The sequence below is a fragment of the Sapajus apella genome, unplaced genomic scaffold (assembly GCF_009761245.1).
Source record: "Sapajus apella isolate SASKATOON/1434 unplaced genomic scaffold, GSC_monkey_1.0 scaffold38, whole genome shotgun sequence".
Classification (NCBI taxonomy): domain Eukaryota; kingdom Metazoa; phylum Chordata; class Mammalia; order Primates; family Cebidae; genus Sapajus; species Sapajus apella.
In genome coordinates, this window is record NW_022436978.1 from 15,983,913 (window position 1) to 16,005,634 (window position 21,722).

General features: G+C 47.7%; 1 protein-coding gene across 2 annotated transcripts; it reads left to right on the forward strand.

The window, feature by feature from the left end:
- The first annotated feature begins 3,868 nt into the window (after positions 1–3,868).
- TMEM41A (transmembrane protein 41A) lies at positions 3,869–16,217 on the forward strand. 2 transcript variants are annotated; one of them, XM_032298377.1, is made up of 5 exons: positions 3,869–4,216; positions 9,472–9,625; positions 11,548–11,709; positions 12,100–12,238; positions 15,104–16,217. In XM_032298377.1, exons 1-5 carry the CDS (start codon positions 4,161–4,163, stop codon positions 15,322–15,324), a joined length of 732 nt encoding a protein of 243 aa, XP_032154268.1. In that variant the 5' UTR covers positions 3,869–4,160; the 3' UTR covers positions 15,325–16,217. The 2 variants fall into 2 exon arrangements, with proteins under 2 accessions (XP_032154268.1, XP_032154267.1); XM_032298376.1 differs by lacking the exon at positions 3,869–4,216 and adding an exon at positions 7,428–7,646.
- The last annotated feature ends 5,505 nt before the right edge of the window (positions 16,218–21,722 follow it).

Below are 21,722 nucleotides of genomic sequence, written 5' to 3' on the forward strand. Positions count from 1 at the left end.
CTCCTGCCCTCAAGTGATCTGTCTACCTTGGCCTCCCAAAGTGCTGGGATTACAGGCGTGAGCCACCACGCTTGGCCAAGAAATAGACTCTCTGTCATAAATTATAGAAATCTATAAATATATTCCTGTGTGGCACACCTTACAGATTTACATTTGCAACAAATACAGAGTCTGTTTTGCTTAAGTGAGGGATGACTGGACTCTGAGTGGAACAAGCTCGTGGACATCTCACCATCCTTCCCCTCCTTCCCACATTTCCTCAGCAATTGTGGACAGAGAGATCAGTGTGCTGTAGGCCCTGGTTTCTTCTTAGAGTTTTATTGGTCCTGTATTCTGTTTAGCACAGTCACTTTTTTGTTCTCTTTCCTTGCCTGGTAAGCAGGAGTGAAAATGATAGCAAGAAAATTCCAGAAATAGAATTTCTACCAATTCGTAAGCTCTGGGCTCCTGGGTCTTCCAGCTCAGTACCTGGCTCACTGTGGGATGGGTAGACGGATGAACAAATGGATAAAGAAAAGTTTGTTCACCGGAGAGGAGAGGAATTTCAATGAGTTTCATATGACAGTGATCAAGAGAAATAAAGGCAGTTATAGGTGTGAACTCACTGTTCTCAAAATCTTTCTCCCAAGGGCCCCTGGAACTTTTGACTGTCTCTTGTTATCCTTACCTCTCCTCCCTCCCTTTGTCAGTGCCGTGTATCCGTCTGAGTGCCAAATTCAAGACACGATTAAATCACAGTCTGCCCTCTTCCCTCCGCTCTTCACTGGTGATCTCCTACTCATCATAAGGATCATGGCTGTATTGCCAGCTCCTCAGGGAGTCTTCTTGGACCTCATTTCCATACAGAGGCTCCACACGGTACCTCTCCATAGCACTTTTTAGTTGTACTTTTTAAAAACATTTTCTTTCTCTCTTTTCCTCTCTCCTTCCTTCCTTCCTTCCTTCCTCCCTCCCTCCTTCCCTCCTTCTCTCTCTCTCTCTCTCCCTCCCCTCCCCACCCCGCCCCGCCCCGCCCCGCCCCGCCCCGCCCCACCACCAGGCTAAAGTGCAGTGGCACAATCTTGGCTCACTTAACCTCCCGGGTTCCAGTGATTCTCCTGCCTCAGCCGCCTGAGTAACTGGAACTACAGGTGCGTGCCACCACGCCCAGCTAATTTTTGTATTTTCAGTAGAGATGGGGTTTCACCATACTGGCCAGGCTGATCTCGAACTCCTGACCTCAAGTGACCTGCTTGCCTTGGCCTCCCAAAGTGCTGGGATTATGGGTGTGAGCCACCTCACCTGGCCTATTTTTTTTTTTAACATTTTATTTGCATGATTATTTGATAAATATCTGTCTTTTCCACTAGACTGGTCTTCAAGGCAGGAACCGGGTGCCTACCATATACTCTGCATTCAGAAACATTTATTCAATGAACACTCTTTGTTATCTTCTGAGCCCCACAGAACCATGTTCAGTTGTGAGTGAAGACCTCCCCTTCACCCTAGTCACAGTTCATTTCCATGAGGGTGCCTAACCTTCTCTGCCTTAGACTTTTCTCCCAGACGTCTTCGTTACTATTGTCTCCATTATCTTTGGAGGCCAAAAGCCCATTTCCCAGATGTCCTGGAAAAGAGAGAAGTTGGCTCTTTTGACATTTCTTTTTTCTTTTTCTTTTTTTTTTTTTTTTTGAGATGGAGTGTTGCTCTGTTGCCCAGGCTGAAATGCAGTGATGCGATCTCGGCTCACTGCAACCTCCACCTCCTGGGTTCAAGCTATTCTCCTGTGTCAGTCTCCTGAGTAGCTGGGATTACAGGCACCTGCCACTACGCCTAGCTAATTTTTGTATTTTTAGTAGAGACGGGATTTCACCATGTTGGCCACCTGGTCTTGAACTTCTGACCTCAGGTGATCCATCTGTCTCAGCCTCCCAAAGTGCTGGGATTGCAGGTGCGAGCCACCACACCCAGCCCCTTTGTCTTTCTTATCCATCTTCCAGGTGGTCCCGACCCTCAGCAAGCTCACCTGTCCATAATCTAGGGGATTTTGTCCTTAAAGTCCCATTTTAGCACCATTGCCAAAGCCCTCCAGGACCTTACAACATTACTGGAGGAGGCCACACTGTAGTTAAAACCCTCCCTTTTTGCTTTTCCATGACTCTCCCTTCCACCATTCTCTTTGCTGCCAACTTTGTATGTTGCATTACTCCCTTCTCAGGCTGCTATGAAGAAATACCTGAGACTGGGTAATTTATAAAGGAAAGACGTTTAATTGACTCACAGTTCTGCACGGCTGAGGAGGCCTCAGGAAACTTATCATGGTGGAAGGGGCAGCACACACGTCCTTCTTCACAGGGTGGCAGGAGAGAGAATGAGAGCTGAGTGAAGATGGAAGCCCCTTATAAAACCATCAGATCTCGTGAGAACTCACCATCACGAGAATAGCATGGGGAAACTGCCTCCATGATTCAATTACCTCCTATCGGGTCCCTCCCACCACATGTGGGGATTATGGGAACTACATAATTGGGAACTACAATTCAGGATAAGATTTAGTAATCTCAGGAAAGGCAGAGATGGGGCAGCCCTAGAGCCTTCAGCAACAAGAGTTCATGGGCCTTTATTAACCCTCCCGCTCTGCCGTGGATCTCTGACTGAGCTCAGCTCCCTTCATGGGGCAGCTTCCTTGGGTTCTCGGCCACTCACTGACTAGGTGGCCCAATTCCAAAGTCCAGGGACAGGAGACAGCCCTTGGCTCCTCCTCCTGGGAAGACATCTATCCAGCTCCATCAGTCCTGGTTGGGGTGGGGGTGGGGAAGCAAAATCACATGACAGAGCTGCTTCTGTCAACTATTTTACTATTGTCTTCACTATCTTTGGAGGCCAATAGCCCATTTCCCAGACTTCCCAGAAAAGTGAGAAGTTGGCTCCTTTGTCACTTCTTGGGGAAGTCTGATTAAGGTCAAAAAGGTTGCCTGCTATTGACAAAGAGGCACAGGAAATGCCTGGCTAACCTGCTCCCAGAGGATTCTCTTACCTTTTCATTTTTCCCATCTGTTTCCCGGCCCAGCACGTGCCCGGGAAAGGACTGCAGCTGACGGAGGATTGCGGCTGTCTTTGGTCACACTGCATGTGGGCATGTGCTGTAAATGCGTGACCTTGATTGGGGCCGGTGCAGCCTGCAGGAGATGCCCTGGCTGACCAGAGTTAGCTCTGCAGGTACTGGGTTGGGGGCCAGGAGGGTTGGGGATGCTGAGATTGGGGAGCACAGTCCAGGGCTTCTTCCCCAGGCAGACAGGTTGAGCAAGAGGAATCACAACATGAGTCCAGGGGGCAGGTCAGGGGAAGCAAGTAGGTGCTCCCGTTTTGAGCCTGTAGCAAAGCAGGTAAGCACCACTCAAAAGAGCTCTGTCGAAGGTCCCTTATCACCTGGTGTTGGCCAAATTCTATGACTCTCAGGTTTCCCTGCTGGGTTTCTTCATGTACTCTGCCACTGTACCCCAGTTCCTTTCCTTAGGTCTTTCTTGGGCTCTCAGGACCTTCTTTTTTTCTGTTTTTCATCCCACAAATGGAAGGGGGCATCTTGTTCTATTTCACTGGTTCCACCATTTCCTTTCCAGGCTTCTGATTTTGATCTACTTTCTCAGAGTAGAGAAAGGTAGTCCATGGTAAGAGATTTGGGCTCTGCTGTTGCGGTGTGTGACTTCTGTTGCTTTATTGACTTCATTCTTCCTAAGCTTCCTTTTCCCAGACTATAAATGTGAGACTGTTAAGAGTTCCTACTTTAGACCAGGTGTGGTGGCTCAAGCCTGTAATCCTAGCACTTTGGGGGGCCAAGGCAGGAGGAACACTAGAGGTCAGAGGTTCAAGACCAGTCTGGGCAACATAGGGAGACCCTGTCTCTAAAAAAAGAGTTCCTACTTCATGAGGTTGTTATATGGAATAAGTAAACTCATGTAAGTAAAACGCTTCGTATGGGGTCTGGAGTGTACCAAGTACTCCATGAAAGTCACCTGCTGTTACTTTCCCTCTCACGCGGTTTCTAGGAGACCTTCTCCCTCCCCTTATTTCAACTCTCTCCTGTAGAATGATCTCCAAATCTGAATGTTTGGTCTGAGCTCAAGTTTCCCCTGCATGTTGAGTGGCAGTGAAGGGCAGAGGAAAAAGCATGAGCTCATGTGATGGCAGAAAGGGCTCATGTCCTGCCCAGCACTCACAGCTGTAAACTTTGCACAAGGTATTTCATCTCAACATGTGCTCATCCACTCATCCATAAGTACAATACTGACGGTTGCTTTGCTGAAGTGGAATAAGTTTGGCCTTGTCCATTTCATCCATCATACTTACCATGCTCCAGAATTACACCTCTCCATGCTCCTCCCCAGCTGAAGGAAAGTGAGGTCCTTGACAGCAGGGGCTTCGCCTCCTTTCTCCCTACTCCATTCCTTGTTCCAGCAGTCTCGTAGCACAGGTTCGTAACATTGCCTCCTCATTCACTTTCCCTCCTTCTATATTCCTTTGACTTCTCGAGGTCAATATGTACCAAACCAAACAACGAATCATTGTCTTCACTAGACCTGACCCATGAATTTAACAAAGAGTTAAGTGCCAGGATTAAGAGATGAGACAGAAGACAGATGAGACATTGTCTCATTTACGGAATTGTTCACTGTCTACGGGGGAGATGGATAATGATGCTGGGATGTGTATTTGCAACAGGATTACAGACATTGCTCAGGGGCCCTAAGCATAGAGAAGGAATGTTTCTGACTATAGAGGCTGGAGAAGGCCCCTTAGAGAAGGTGATAATTATCCTGGGTATTGATGAAAGAGTAGAAACTTGCCAGGCAGAGAAGATTGACAGATGGCTGGAAGAGTGGTGTGATGGGCATGAACTAAAATGGTGTGTTCAGCTGGAATGGAGGGCTGAGACCATTTCCCCTCATTTTCTTTCTTTCTTTTTTTTTGGAGTCTCGCTCTGTCGCCAGGCTGGAGTGCAGTGGCGCAATCTCGGCTCATTGCAACCCCTGACTCTCTGGTTCAAGTGATTCTTCTGCCTCAGCCTCCCAAGTAACTGGGACTACAGGCACGAGCCACCACGCCCAGCTAATTTTTGTATTTTTAGTAGAGACGGGGTTTCACCATGTTGGCCAGGATGGTCTCAATCTCCTGACCTCATGATCTGCCCACCTTGGCCTCCGAAAGTGCTGGGATTACAGGTGTGAGCCACCGCACCCGGCCCCCTCATTTTCCTAAGTGGAAATTTGGCACACACACAAGAATAGAAAACAGATAGTATAACACTCAAATAGTATAAAACACCTGGGATCACTCAGCTTCAACAACTATCAACTCCAACTCGTGGAAAATCCTGTTCTACCTACATCCTTACTCACTAAACACCCATACCATTATTTTGATACAAATCTCAGACATTGAATAATTTCATTTGTAAATATTTTTGGGGTCTATATGCTATGACAATTCTGTGAAAAATTTTTTAAATACTTTGGTTATCTTAAAAAGATAAAGTACATCCTCTTTTTGTCCTTAAAAAGGAGGCATCGTATAGTCTAACACTGCAACTTGTTTGCTGTATTTGTATCTTAGCCATCTGTCTGGCCACCACGCTGTATCAGGATATACAGAATTGCCTTCCTCTTTGAGGAGGCTACTTAGTATTCCATTTGTGAATATGCCATAATTAACTTAGCCAGTCCCAGCTGATGGGCATTTAGGTTATTCCCAACCTCCTAATATAAAACAAAGCTGAGAGACCACCTTTAAACATACATCTTTGCTACCTCTGGGCATTCTTAGATGTGGAACTAAATTCCATTACATTCTTGGATGCAGGTTGCATTCTTGGATGTGGAATTGCTAAGATCTTGTGCACATAGATTCTGAAAGATGCTCCCTATTTGGCCTAACAGGTGCTCTGAATGATATGACAAGGTTGCTTTCTCTCTGTTGTGCAGGCTTTTGACACTTTGCAATTCTCTTTCTACCCCTTCCTCGTTTACTCAGTAACATATACCAATTCGACTCCCCTCAGCCTCCTCCCTCCTGAATTAGGCCTGCATACTTTCTTTTTTCTTTCTTTTTTTTTTTTTTTGAGAGGAAGTTTTGCTCTTGTCGCCCAGACTGGAGTGCAGTGGTGCGATCTCGGCTCACTACAACTTCCACCTCCCGGGCTCAAGCGATTCTCCTGCCTCAGCCTTCCCAGTAGCTGGGATTACAGGCGCGCGCCACCACACCCAGCTAATTTTTGTATTTTTAGTAGAGAAGGGGTTTCACCACGTTGAACAGGCTGGTCTGATATCAGGAGTTTGATATCAAATGATCCACCCGCCTCGGCCTCCCAAAGTGCTGGGATTACAAGGGTGACCACTGTACCCAGCCAGGCCCGCGTGCTTTCTTATCAAGGCAGTTGCGGCTATCAACTCAGCATGTATTCTCATCACCTGCCAAAGCGAACATCCTAAAAGAGGAACTGAGTCATTCTTAAACACCTCTGTTGGTGTGTCATCTACATTATTAAAAATCCAACTCCGGCCAGGCGTGGTGGCTCAAGTCTGTAATCCAAGCACTTTGGAGGCCAAGGCGGGCGGATCACCTGAGGTCGGGAGTTCAAGACCAGTCTGACCAACATGATGAAACCCCGTCTTTAAAAAAAAAATTAAAAAAAAATCCAACTCCTTAGCCTGCCTTCAGTGCACTCTTGTTTGTCCCCAGAGTCTCACTTATTTCTCCTATACCTTAGGCTTAACTGAAACTGGACTCTAGTGCCTTACTTGGGCCTTAGTTCACCCATTCCCTCCTTTTTCTGCTCGCAGAAGTCTTGCTTATCCTTGAAGGTAAACTCCATCTCCTCCATGAATTCACACAGTGTAAGGACCACTGGTTTTGGACCCAGGTTGACTTGAATTCTTATACTGGCTCTCTTCTGGGGGGCTGTCATTTAATTCTCCTGAAACTCAGAGTTTTCATGTTAGAGAAAGACAAACACCAACCTTGCAGGATGACTGTGAGGCTCAGGGATAATGGGAACACAGCAGGGGCTGAATAAAAAGCAATTCTGATTATTTCCGTGGTCACTATTACCGCCCTGCCGCGCTTGATTGCAGCCGCTGGTGCTACACCGGCTACATTTGCTTCGTGTTGTGGACAAGGCTGCCTTGACCACTAGACTGCAAGCTCGCTGCGGGCTGGGCTCACGATTCACCCCGGATCTCCCAGCCCTGGCGCCGAGCCGGCATTGGGGGCGCTCCCTGCCTGCAGAATAAGTGGGGAAAGCACAGGAATAAACGTAGAAAAACAGGCCCGGACAGACGGAGAGAGGACAGACCGCGAGGCAGGTTTCACCGGGAGTCAATAGCGGGCGAGGCCTGGCCCGGGAGGCGGGGCCTGGCTCGGGGGCGGGGCTTGGCGCGGACCCCGCCCCGGTCCGTTCGCGAACGTGCTCCGCTGGCTCAGTCCGCCCGCCGCTGCGTCCCGGGGCGCAAGTTGGCTTCTTGGCCGCCCTGTGGGCCGGGGTGCGGAGCCGACATGCGCCCGCTGCTCGGCCTCCTTCTCGTCTTCGCCGGCTGCACCTTCGCCCTGTACTTGCTATCGACGCGACTGCCCCGCGGGCGGAGACTGGGCTCCACCGAGGAGGCTGGTGGCAGGTGCGTGGCGTCGTCCGGGTTCGGGTGACAGGAAGGGAGCCGGGTCCGAGGACCGGGGCTGGGAATCGGAGGTTCGGAGATTCGGGTTCCGGGTTCCGGTATCGGCGGCGTCTGGGGCTGGGAATTGCGGTTCGCTTACCGGACTAGAATCCGGTCTGGTGTCTGGGCCCGCGTCCACACGGTCTCGGACAGCCGGGTGGATGGGAGCCCGCCCCGGGGCTGACTGGGACCGGTGTGGCGCCGGCTGCCGGGTGTGCGGGGCGCCGCGCCGCCTTTGGTTGGATGGATTTGCCGAGAGAGGCGCGGTGCTGAGGCCGCCCGCGCCGCCGCCTCCCCGGGACCCGCCGACCTTCGCCCCGTGCGGGCCCTCAGCCCATCACGCCCACGTCCAGCTGCCTCTCCTCCTCCCACCTTACTTCCGTCAGGTCTGCCCTGGAGACTTTAGACATTACGTCTTCAGGAGAAATGTTGCATGGACAACTTTAAATCATTCACGAATCAGTTATCGGCTCTGCCCTCTTCCAGGCTGTCTCTACTTTTGCCCTACTTGGTTTTTTTCCTTTTTCTTTCTTTCTTATTTTTTTGAGACGGCGTCTCGCCCTGTCGCCCAGGCTGGAGTGCAGTGGCGCGATCTCGGCCCGGTGCAACCTCCTCCCGAGTTCAAGCGATTCTCCTGCCTCAGCCTCCTGAGTAGCTGGGACTGCAGGCGCCGGCAACCAGGCCTGGCTAATTTTTGTATTTTTAGTAGAGACGAGGTCTCACCATGTTGGCCAGACTGGTCTCAAACTCCTGACCTCATGTGATCCACCTGCCTCAGCCTCCCAAAGTGTTGGGATTACTGTGCCTGGCCTACTTTTTCCTTATAATGAACGACTGGTCGAGGCAGGTGGCAGAGCAATACTTACCTGGCAGGTTTTTGTGAGTGCTGCATACTGTTTATAAAGTACATGGAAGTGTGCCTAGATCAGCATTGTGTGGTGAAGGGAATTTCTGAGATTTGACTATTAGGGCAACTGTTTTCAGTTATTGTGTTCTTTTGCTGTAGCTAAGAAGTCTCTGCTGAGGGACCAAGAGAAGCATTCTCATGAGAAGTAATTAATCAGCGATGGAGTCAAGGACTGTTCAGATGGCAGAGGCAAAGTAGCCTTTATACTATAACCCTTGGACAGGGTTATAGTATACAGAATGCACTGAGGACCAGATTAAGAGCAGAGTGAAATAGTAGGCTCTTTGAAAGGGTTCAATTCAAGCCTGACATATTATCAAAAAACTTACGTTTATGGTATGGGATAGATATACTTTCCTGGAGAATATTTGATTGGCGTTATAGTGAATGCTGAAAAGTCATTTTACCTGGCACCTCAGGAACAGTTTGAAGTCTGAATGGTTCTTGGTTTGTGGGGGAGTCAGTGTCCTGAAAGGAAGGCAATTTAGGACATTTAGAACTTGCCTGGAAAAGAATCCATTTGCCTCTTAAGAACAGATTCTAAAATCCCAGAGCTAAAGGGGAACTTCATGACTATTTAACACCCACTCCTCATGTTTTAGGTAAGGAAACAAACCCAGGGACTAGTCCAAGGACATATAACAGAAAGTAGCAGGGTTGGGATGCTAACCCAGGTCTCCTGCTTCAGAACTAGGGCTCTCCTGTCTGTTTCTGCTACGTCGTATCAGGTCATCTGTCATCGGGAGTGTATGTGTTCCCAGCAGACCAGATGATGGGCATATTTATAAACCTACTCTGAAAAGTAGACACAGCAAGTGAGTTTCGTAAGCACTGGGCTGATCTGAACTCATGTTTCCATCGGCTTTTCCAAATCCGCAGGTCACTGTGGTTCCCCTCTGACCTGGCAGAGCTGCGGGAGCTCTCTGAGGTCCTTCGAGAATACCGGAAGGAGCACCAGGGCTACGTGTTCCTGCTCTTCTGCAGCGCCTACCTCTACAAACAGGGCTTTGCCATCCCCGGCTCCAGCTTCCTGGTCAGTGTCCTGCCCTCCTTCTGATTCTGTTTCCTTATCTGCACAATTCGGATACTCCCCTGTAACCTCCTGGGATTGTTGTGTGGGGATGATTAAACTTGACATGGGTGTAGTGGGGCTGGCACACACTGGCCCACAGTGTCTGCTGAGGGATTGAGTGAGCACAGAAGTGGGAGACACTCACAGCTTCCTCATATACTGCTTCCCTCTCCTGCCCCAGCATGTTTCTCTCCTCTAGGCTGAGGCTGGACCTGCTCAAACAGTTTCCTTGAAACTAGGAGAAATATAGACATGTCCAAGAGGACAGGGGAGGTGTATGGTGCTCAGGGTCAGGGACCAACTCCTTGAGGCTGCCCTGTGTCTGTCTTTTGTCTTGAGCTGATCCCTCTTCAGGGCACAGAGCCAGCTGCTGCTTGGTGGGGCCTCCACATCCGGACCTGAGGGTGAACCCTCACTCTGCCTGCTGTGATCTTGGGCAAGATACTTAACCTCTCACCTGCAGCATGGGGCAAGGATGGCATGACTCGGGGATGTGGTGAGGATGACACAGGACATGTGGTCAAGCACTTAGCACAGTGAGCTCGGCAGCTCCCACCTTCCCACTTCCAAGGCTTTCTCTTACTTTCTCTCTTGGACCCCATGTTTTGTCAGGATGATATCTACCAGCCAGAATGCATTTAGGAAGTATTGGTTCACTTTTCCATTTTTCTTTTCTTTTTTTCTTTGAGATGGAGTTTTGCTCTTGTTGCCCAGGCTGGAGTGCAGTGGTGCGATGTCGGCTTACCACAACCTCTGCCTCCCAGGTTCAAGCAATTCTGCCTCAGCCTCCCGAGTAGCTGGGATTACAGGCATGCGCCACCATGCCCGGCTAATTTTGTATTTTTGGTAGAGACGGAATTTCTCCATGTTGGTCAGGCCGGTTTCGAACTCCCGACCTCAAGTGATCCACCTGCCTCGGCCTCCCATAGTACTGGGATTACAGGCATGAGCCACTGCATCTGGCCCACTTTTCCATTTTTCTTAAACCAAGACTTCTTCAAGTGTTGGCTAGAGCTCTGGTCAACATGGAACCCCTGGTATTAGCATACTACATAGATGTAATTCCAGCAAAAATGAAAGAAACAAGACATCTTACATAGCTTGTGTGGTCTTATCAAGGGAAAATTCATGGTTTGTGTTCATCTTTTGAAATAGTAAAAATAACTTGTGAGTTTCATTTCTACTTCCTTGGAGCCCCAGTAACTGCAGAGTCTACCATAGCCACAGATCCCATCTAAACCTGCTGAGGCTTTAATCCTTATCCTCATTTTCAAGGTGAAGAGACTGATGCCAGGTGTAGTTCCCAGCCTTTTCATAATTTTTCATTCACCTCTTTAAAATGGCAATTGGGACTTGGGGCACTGGCTCATGCCTGTAATCCTAGCACTTTGGGAGGCTGAGGTGGGAGGATTTCTTGAGCCCAGGAGTTTGAGACCAGCCTGGGCAACACAGTGAGACCCCGTCTCTACAAAAAATTTTAAGAAGTAGGTGGATTTGGTGGCGTGTGCCTATAGTCCTAGCTACCTGGGAGGCTGAGGCAGGAGGATTGCTTGAGTCCAGGAGTTTGAGTGTGCAGCGGCTATGCTCATGCCAATGTCCTCCAGCCTGGATGACAGAAGGAGATCCTGTGAAAGAAAGAGAGAAAGAGAGAGAGGAAGGGAGGGAGGGAGGGAAGGAAGGAAGGAGAGAGAAAGAGAAGAAAAAGGAAAGAGGGAGAGAGGGAGGGAGAAAAGAAGAGAGAAAGGAAGAAAGGAAGAGAGAAAGGCAATTGGGTTTTAGCTGGGAAGAAACAGCGAAGGAGGAGGGAACCTCCTCAGGCTCCAAGATAAGGTGCCTGCTGGCTGCTAGATGCTCACCTGCCTGAGGGTTTGTTTTCTTTGCAGAATGTTTTGGCTGGTGCCTTGTTTGGGCCATGGCTGGGGCTTCTGCTGTGCTGTGTGTTGACCTCAGTGGGTGCCACATGCTGCTACCTGCTCTCCAGTGTTTTTGGCAAACAGCTGGTGGTGTCCTACTTTCCTGATAAAGTGGCCCTGCTGCAGAGAAAGGTAAGGGGAGGGGTCACACCTGAGAGCTGGGACCCCAGAGAGTCACACGTGCATGGCCTTGAAAGCAGCACGTAGCGGGGATTTCCCACAGTGCTGTTCCATGCCGTCTCAGGAGACCCTAGCGGCTCTTTTGATGTCTTCAGGAGACATAGACCTGGGATCAAATCCCAGCTCCATCATTACCAGCTCTGGGACTTCAGGCAAGCTCCCCACTTCTCTGATCCTCAGCACCTCCATTTTTAAAATGAGGAAAACAGTCTCTCCCTGGAGGGTTGGTGGAAGAATTGGGAACAGATTATGTAAAGTGTCCAGAGGAGTGCCTGGCACCGGCAGGTTTTCAATACCTGGAGACGCCGTCTGCTTCTTAACAGCTTTGTCCTCTGGCCACAGGTGGAGGAGAACAGAAACAGCTTGTTTTTTTTCTTACTGTTTTTGAGACTTTTCCCCATGACACCAAACTGGTTCTTGAACCTCTCGGCCCCGATTCTCAACATTCCCATCGTGCAGTTCTTCTTCTCAGTTCTTATCGGTAAGATGCTGGTGGGGTAGGTTGGAGTCTTCACAGCTGTCACGTTGGGGGTCTGCCCTGGGTTATTGGCCATGTGGGCATGTGCCTGCTTCTGAGAACACAGGCTCACAGAGTGCGGCTTCAAGCCTTAGGATCTAAAGAAATGATTCCTGATTTCAGATCTACTCGGGCTTCAACAGGAAAACCTGTAAAAATACTTTTGGACTAAATAGTGTTCACTGCACAGCTGTACGTGCTAGGCACTGGGATTAGAAGAGTTAGTCTATGTAAAGCACATAACTTGGCTTATAGTAAGTACTCAGTAAATGCCAGCAGGAAGAGCAGGGTTGGAATGAAGGTATGTGTCCATGAGTTTTGAGTGCGGACAGAAGAAAGGAGCAGAGCAAGGGACTTCCTGCCTGGTTTTTGGCCCCTGTTTGGATTAAGTTCTGCCTTAAGAAGAGCTGGCATCCGTGAGGTTCCATCTTGCCTTTTGACAGTTGCACAACCTGCGGCAAGCCACTTACCCTCAGTGGGCCACCTGGCCAGATGAGAGGCTAGGAAAAGAGCAGTGTTTCTCAAAGTGTGGGCCTTGGGCCACTTTTATCAGATTGGCAGGGTCAGGGGGCTTGTTGAGAATCTAGATTTGGGGTGTACTCCAGACCTACTGAATCAGAATCTTGGGGGTGGGATCTGGGAATATGCATTTTAATCCAGTTGTTCTCAAGCTGCAAACCCATTAAAAATCACCTTTAAACCTATTAAAAATCACCTGGAGGTCGGGCTTGGTGGCTCATGCTGTAATCCCAGCACTTTGGGAGGCCAAGGTGGATTACCTGAGGTTGGAAGTTCAAGACTGCTTGGCCGACATGTTGAAACCCCGTCTTTACTAAAAATACAGAAATTAGCCTGGTGTGGTGGTACTTGAGAGGCTGAGGCGGGAGAATCACTTGAACCCAGGAGGCCGAGGTTGCAGTAAACTGAAAGTGTGACACTTCACTACAGCCTGGGCGACAGAATGAGACTCCGCCTCAAAAAACACCTGTGGAGATTTAAAAAATCCCTAAACTAAGGCCACACCACACATCAACTAAATCATCTCCGGGGTGGGACTCAGGGATCAGGAGCTTTTCATGTTTTCCAGGTGATGCAGGTATTCAGTATGAGTAGTTAGTCCCTAGAAGGGATTCCGCTGGGTCCTGAGTGTTGCAGCTTACTGAATTAGACGATATCTAAAGTTTCTCCTTGCCTTTAACAATTGTGTGACCTCTAGCAAGCCACTTACTCACAGTGGGCCACTCATCCTGGTCAGGGCTGGGGCTAGAGCAGTGTTGCTCAAAGTATGGGCCTTCGACCACGTTTACCAGAGTGGTAAAGTGCTGACATCCTGTCAAATCAGTGACTGCTACTTTCTCCATACTGGAGGAAAACCACCCTCCTTAAGCGTAAGGCAAGGATCACTTTCTCTTAACCTTCCTTAGAGCCTGGAGGGAAAGACAATTCAGGGCTTCTGGGTCAAACAGAACAAATGTGTGGTTGAGCGGCTGCTATTAATAGGGGATACCTGAGAGAAATGGAGATCTTAAATAGAAGCAAGATCGACCACGGCCAATTCTGGTCACATCGGCGCGAGTGGGGGTTTGCAGCTTCTAATTACCTAGGTGCCATGAGGCTTGGCAAGATCGGAAGACCAGGGTTTCTGTCCCCCATCTCACAAGCTGTGTAACCTTGAGGGGTCTGGGGTCTTCATCTCCTTTACACTTCCTCCCCTTTAGAAGAGGAATGGATTATCAGAGGGTTCCAAACCAATCCTAATCTCAGCGTGGGAGTGGAGAAGGGGCTTTTAGAATACAGGTTCCTGGGTACTCCCAGAGCCAAGTAACCAGAGTTTCTGGGTGGAGCCCAGGGATGTGGTTTGTAACAATGTCACCTGCTGATTGTTCTGCAGCCAGCCTGTTCAGCCAGTCAGACTTTTGGGATCCAGGGGATTTGATGACCTCTTTGAGACAGTGCAGAATGTGAATAGTGTGTCTTTTAAAAAACTGTTTTTAATCTTATGCATACTGCAAATCTCAACAACAGCACTGCTCTCTTTACTTTGGCTGTTGGGTGCTCAGAACCAAATTTGGGGCCCACTTTTAGCAAACCTTATACATTTTTCTACTAACTATACTCCCTGATGTCTTATATTCTTTTGCAAGCATTTTGCTTTTCCTGTTTTTCCTGTCAGTTTCTTTTTGTTGAGAAAAGTCTAGCTCTGTCACCTGGGCTGAATTGCAGTGGTGAGATCTTGGCTCACTACAACCTCCACTTCCCAGGCTCCAGCAATTCTTCTGCCTCAGCCTCCCAAGTAACTGGGATTACAGGCACACGCAACCACGCCTGGCTGATTTTTGTGATTTTAGAGACAGGGTTTCACCATGTTGGCCAGGCTGGTCTCGAACTCCTGACCTCAGGGGACCTTGGCCTCCCAAAGTGCTGGGATTACACACGCCATCATGCCTGGCTAATTTTTGTGTTTTTAGTAAAGACGGGGTTTCACCATGTTGGCCAGGCTGGTCTCAAACTCCTAACTTCAGGTGATCCACCCAAAGTGCTGGAATTACAGGCATGAGCCACCGTTCCTGGCCCTATTGTAAAATTATCTTATAGTAGCATGTATCATTTGTGTAAACGTCTCAAGTTCTTTTGTTGAACAAGAGAGGTATATATGGGAAGTGAGGAAAAGAAGAAAAAAGACGGAAAGAAGGGAAAGAGTTAATATGTGTAAGGGTCAAGAGTCAGGCAAAAAAACTGTACTCACTGTTCCTGGTGACATTTCTGAATTATAATTTTCTTAATTTTGCTGCTGCTAGTAACAGGTGCTTTCCCGTTTTCTTCTTCCAGGTTTGATCCCATACAATTTCATCTGTGTGCAGACAGGCTCCATCCTGTCAACCCTAAGCTCTCTGGATGCTCTTTTCTCCTGGGACACTGTCTTTAAGCTGTTGGCTATTGCCATGGTGGCATTAATTCCTGGAACACTCATTAAAAAATTTAGTCAGAAACATCTGCAATTGAATGAAACAAGCATTGCTGATCATATGCATAGTAGAAAAGACACGTGATCTGGATTTTCTGTTTGCCACGTCTCTCTGGACTCAGTTGCTTATTTGTGTAATGGGTGTGGTCCTCTAAAGCCCTTCGTTATTTTTAATTGCCTTCAGTAGGTGACGTGGACACTGCATCGATGTGCGGTGTCTGGTCATAAAGGACACTCTGCTCTTGAAGGTGTATTATATCAACTTTTCAAACCAGGCCTGGTGTAGCAGACACTACAAATGGATGCCTCCTAGAAAATGCTGTTTGTGGCCGGGCACGGAGGCTGATGCCTGTAATCCCAGCACTCTGGGAGGCCGAGGCAGGAGAATCGTGTGAACCTGGGTAGTGGAGGTTGTAGTGAGCTGAGATGGCGCCACTGCACTCCAATCTGGGTGATAGGGTGAGACTCCATTTCAACAAAAAAAGCAAAAAAAAAAAAAAGAAAGAAAATGCTGTTTCTATTTTGTGGTCTAACAAGAGCTCGGGATAGCCTGTTATGTTTCCCTCATGCCAGCCCCTGAGCTGCACTGGGAGAAGATGCTGATTGTCCTTGTCCAGAATACCTCTTTTGCAGAGTGACAGGCTGCTGTGACAGATGCCCTCCTCTTGCATCTTTGTGGATGTTTAGTTCCGACGATGACATGGGAACCCACATCACTGACGTTGCTCTTCATCTTGTTAGTCTCTTGAAGAGTGTTTCTTTTGTACTCTCTTGCTGATGACCTACCTCTTCATACGCCAAGTGAAACAAGCTGACAAACTACCTAAGACTTCCATGTATTGCTCGCATACATGATTTCTGTAATGCTCGTGTTCAGTCACTGATGTTACCATGTATGTCACACCTCCTCATGGTTGCATGTCCTGACCATTAAACTGATTGCAAGCAGACTATTAAATATGAATGGAGTTATGGATATGTTCTGGAGAAATTCTTATCCATCTGGATGGGGCAGGGCCCTTGACTCCCCTGAATCAGATGAGCAGGCAAACATGTTCTTATCTGTCCTTTCTGCAGGAATTCCTTCTGTGTCATGCTCAGAGAATGGGTTCAGTATATGGAGCCCTCAGGCAGTATGCCCTCTGAATGTTTTTCATTTTTTTTTTTTTTTGAGACGGAGTTTCGCTCTTGTTACCCAGGCTGGAGTGGAATGGCACGATCTCGGCTCACCACAACCTCCGCCTCCTGGGTTCAGGCAATTCTCCTGCCTCAGCCTCCTGAGTAGCTGGGATTACAGGCACACGCCACCATGCCCAGCTAATTTTTTGTATTTTTAGTAGAGATGGGGTTTCACCATGTTGACCAGGATGGTCTCGATCTCTTGACCTCGTGATCTACCTGCCTCGGCCTCCCAAAGTGCTGGGATTACAGGCGTAAGCCACCATGCCCAGCCGTTTTTCATTTTTATTTGCTGAGAGTAACTAAAGAATAATGGTATTTTTTAAAGAGGAAACGTTGGTTTCTAATAACTTTGTTGTGTTGTATCTTAATTGCCTATAGCTGTCATTACTTCCTCTAGCTGCACTACAGAATTGGCACAGACTGGATCAATGCTTCCAAAGACAGAAGGACCTTGGCACCTGAGTTGAGCAGCCCTGTGGTCCTGACCCCACAGGAGTCACTCATCAGGACTTACCAGACTGTTGCTCTTGGGTTTCATCTGCTGGGTTGATGATTTGGCTTGGCCAAGAGTCTTGCCAAGACTTTAATCTAGGCCTCTTGTTCAAGATGGATTCCCAGGTGATGTTACTGGCTATGATATGATCCTTCCACACCAAGGATTTCACTTTTTAAAACGTGTTTCTTTAAAAGAAGCCTTGATAGCGAGAGTGGGGGTAGGAGGCAGCAGATCTGGAAGATGTGGCCCTTCGTGTCCTGGAGCAGGGGAAGGGAGGAGAAAGACATTTTCCACAGCATCGCAGCTATGTGCCCTTTGCCCCTTTTCAGGATCCTTAGATTTGTCTCCCTCTACCCCGGCGATTTTGCAATAATGTGCCTTATCAGTTTGAGTGAGTTTACAGGCAAAGCAGTTTTCCAAATAAATATTCCAAATGGCTGTAAGTGTTCTGTGTGGTGCTTGTTTGAACATGTTGCTAACTTTCTACTACCCTTGCCAGTGGGAGTTAGGCTTGGCTGGAGATTGGACCGTCCATTCCACTCTCAGTATGCTTCTTACCAAAATAATACCTCAGAAACCAGATTTTCATCTTCTTTTTCTCTCTCTGCTCCCTGTATGGTGGGGTCACTAGTAACAGGAATAGCTACTGGATGAGCAGCAGGAAAGCATGGGGAAGAAGCAGAGTGCCGGCCTAGCCTTTACAGAATGCTCAAGAGGCAGTCGCCAAATAAAAAGGATTGCCTCTGCCTTTTGTGGCTGTGTCAGATACAGGAACCACAGAAAGTAGCTTTTCCCGTTACCTGTTTCTCGTGGCTGCAGGAACCCAGTCACGTAAAGTCTTCCTTTCCCTCAAGTTCTGACAAATGCTGAGATGGTTAAGGCAGCTCTCAAGATACAAACAGTACATTTAGAAAAAGACAGGACTAGAAAACAGTGAAGTACATTTTTTAATTCCATGCATTTGTTTGCTTTGATAGTCGTTCTTGTTCCTATTGCTGTTCAACACAGAGAGGGAGCCGGCATCAGAGACACTGGGAGCTGGGGACTGACAGTACAGGAGATGAGCAGGGGCAGGTAAGGGAGTTCATTTGGATACTTAACCACAAAAGAGAAATTCATTTGCTCCAAATCAGTAGGAGCTCAAATTATTGTAATAAAGCATCAAAGAGGGTCTTCCCACTTCCAGCGTCTGGGAAGTGGTCACTCTGGAGTGAAGAGCCACTGGGGTGATATGGCCAAGATGGGACATCTTCCCAACAGCTTGCACGTGCTGGCTGGGGTTCCCTCTGGCCTGCAGTCACTGGAGGACCCTGTCCACCTGGTCACTGGACAGCAGCCTGGGGCTGGGAGCCAGCGATCCCCTGAGTGCTGTGAAGTGGCTCTGGAGAGCAGAGCTGGGATGCTGCCAGGAGCTTCCTTACAGTGGCCTTGCCGTCTGCTTAGGGCTTGGCTCTGTGAAATCCTGCCATCGTACCCTGGCCACGTGACAGTTAACACAAGCCTTAACCCACCTTCTGTTTCTCAGAGCAGTGAAGTCAGAGCTCCCCTCTTTAGCCACCTGTCCCTGAGAAATGCGCCAGGTTCCACAAAGATCCTCCGCTTAGCCTGGTTCCGTCCAACTTGAATAGGCATTTGCAGTATCAGTTGTAACATGCAAACAGATTAATATGGTTCTAATGTGCCAGTCTGTGAGGTTGCTAACACTAGGGGTGTGTGTTGGGCTGTTTGTCTTATGAAATCAGCAAAGAAGAAACATTTTGCTGCCTGGAAAGGCACTAAATTCATAGTGACAGTACAAGTCAAGGTCTCGGAAAGAGTGTCACATTGTTTTGGTACATTAGTCTCACAGAGTCAAAGAAGCAAGTAACGGGCTTATATGAACTTCCGGTTTATAAAAGGTGAGGAAGGAACATATTCATTCAACAGAATTGAATGATGTGAATGAAGAGACATTTTGGAATTGGATCCATCAGTGGTTGCTGTTCCTTCAGTTGGAATTGTCATCCAAAAGGGCACTGGGTAGAGGCAAGTGCCTTTCCCCTTTCACTGGCACTGCCCCTGACAGCCACAGGTGAATCCATAAGAGAACACTGGTGCGAGCCTGTCGTCCTTCCATTGGGACTAACTCAAGCTCAAACGGCAATTCCAATCAAGTGGCAATTGTTGCTCCAAGTGACATGTTGAGAGGTTCTGAGGCTGTGTCTAGGCTCAGGAGGAAACATGGTACTCAATACATAATGTCGGTCTTGGAGGTGGTAGGTGATGGTAAGTGGTAGTGCCATGTTTTGGTTTCTGGCTCAGTGGGAAAACAAAACAGCATACACTCCTGCAAAGTAGGGCAGGAATTCTATGGATTATAAATATTATGTTCTGGAGAATTCAGTTCCAGGAAGTTCAAGTGGGACTGCTTTAAGAAAAGGGAAAAAAACCAGTTAGACATAAGGACATTGAGGCCGGGCGCGGTGGCTCAAGCCTGTAATCCCAGCACTTTGGGAGGCCGAGGCGGGTGGATCACGAGGTCAAGAGATCGAGACCATCCTGGTCAACATGGTGAAACCCCGTCTCTACTAAAAATACAAAAACATTAGCTGGGCATGGTGGCGCGTGCCTGTAATCCCAGCTACTCAGGAGGCTGAGGCAGGAGAATTGCCTGAACCCAGGAGGCGGAGGTTGCGGTGAGCCGAAATCGCGCCATTGCACTCCAGCCTGGGTAACAAGAGTGAAACTCCGTCTCAAAAAATAAAAAAATAAATAAAAAAATAAGGACATTGAAGAAAAAAAGAGTACATCATCTGATCAAAAGGATGATTTATTCTTAAAGGATGCCAATACGACACAGTGGCAGAGGGCATTTAAAATGGAATCTGGGTGTTGGCTCACACTTGTAATTCCAGCACATTGGGAGGCCAGAGCAGGAGGATTGCTAGAACCCAGAGTTCGAGACCAGCCTGGGCAACATAGGGAAACTCCCATCTCTACAGAAAAAAAACAAACCAAAAAACTGGGCATGGTGGCACACATCTGTGCTCCCAGCTACTCAGGAGGCTGAGGTGAGCCATGATCATCCCACTGCATTCCAACCTGGTGACAGAGTGAGATCCTGCCTCAAAAAAAAGTCTGGGTTGGCGCCAGGAAAACCCCAAACCAGCACATCTATTACTTAGACAAGGAGAGGGGAATAATTTAGCATGACAAAGCTCTACGGTAGATGTCCAGTACTTACTAAATCCTACTCAAAATCTCTTTAATTCTAAAAGGATTGATTTGTTGACGCCCACATTTTAAAGTACAGTATCTTAACTTGAACTAGCTAGATGAAGATGCTAGCTTACAATAGAACTAGCATCTTCATCTTTCTAAGCAGGCGTCCCCCACCATCTTGCAAACAAGTCTAAACTTAAGTGGCGGTAAGGTCCATTATAATTTCAAAGTAGATGCAGGCTTCTCTGTCCCTCTGCAAAGCAATTTTAAGAGGAATTGTTACCCAGAGGACATGATCTAGAAATAGATGGAAATCAAAACCAAATGCTCATCTGCAACCTAAATTGTCATCATCTTGCAGTCGTCAGTCAGAAACAGATGTTAACTGTACATGCACATTCATCCCAAGATGCTTAAACTTTCCATCAATGAAGCAGCTTGAAGCCATAGGCTTATGAAGTTCCTGGAAGCACTGTTGTAACACACTTGTCAGGACTGAAGAATAGCCCATAACTTCCCTGAGCTCTTGATTCAACACTCTTCAGATGACTGTGGAGTTGTTCTCCAAGAAACATACATCAATTCAAGATTTTCCCGGTTATCACAAGGTGGGCAGCAAAGGACTAGTATTTCCCTTTTTAACCTCCACTAAAGATATCATTGTTCTCTGAAACCTCTAGTCAATTCTACTCATCAAAGTGTGTTCAATATGGACTTTATTCAACTCTTGACTATACAATGAATGACTGATATTCAGCCGCTACCTGCTACCCTAACATACTCATAAGAGTTAATCCAGATAAGGTGTATGACAATGGCGTAACAGATAATCAAGAAGAGAATTCAAAAAAACTGATCAAAATTATGAGATATCGGTGTAGGTTTTCTAGGAAGACCATCACCGAAAGATGTAACGTAGAAGCTGACCCTCATGTTTCTCTGTTGCCACCAAAGGTGGGCAGGAATTGTATAAAAGTGTCAGTGTTTTATGTTGGACAGAAAGCAGAAAGAAGACATCGAGTTGTAGCATCTCTGTTCCAAGGAATAATGAATGAGAGATTTACAGTACGGTGTGATCTGAAGTCAGAGGATGGAACATATGGCCTTTCAAGGTATTTTTCCAGTCGTTGGTCCTCTAAGTGACCAAGCCTCCTTCTTAAAGCTCGTTAGTCTTGTTCTAGGATGGCATCACAGTTGGCGTATATACAGTAGTCCTCCCTTATCTGTGGGGGATATGTTCCAAGACCCCCAGTGGGTGCCTAAAAACTCTGATAGTACCAAACTCTATATATACTGCTTTTTTTTCTATACCTACATATCTGTGATAAAATTTAATTTGTAAATTAGGTGCAGCACTCTTCCCCTTTGGGGCTATTCGTAATTAAATAAGGGTACTGAACCTAAGCACTGTGATACCGAGACAGTCGATCTGAAAACGGAGACTGCTGCCGAGTGACTAATGGATGGGCAGCATGAACGTGAGGATCACATCCAGGGGAGGAAGGGGCAAGATCTCATCAGCTCCTCAGACTGGCGTGCAATTTAAAACTTAGGAATTATTTCTGGAATTTTCCATCAAATATTTTTGGACTGCAGTAGAGCAT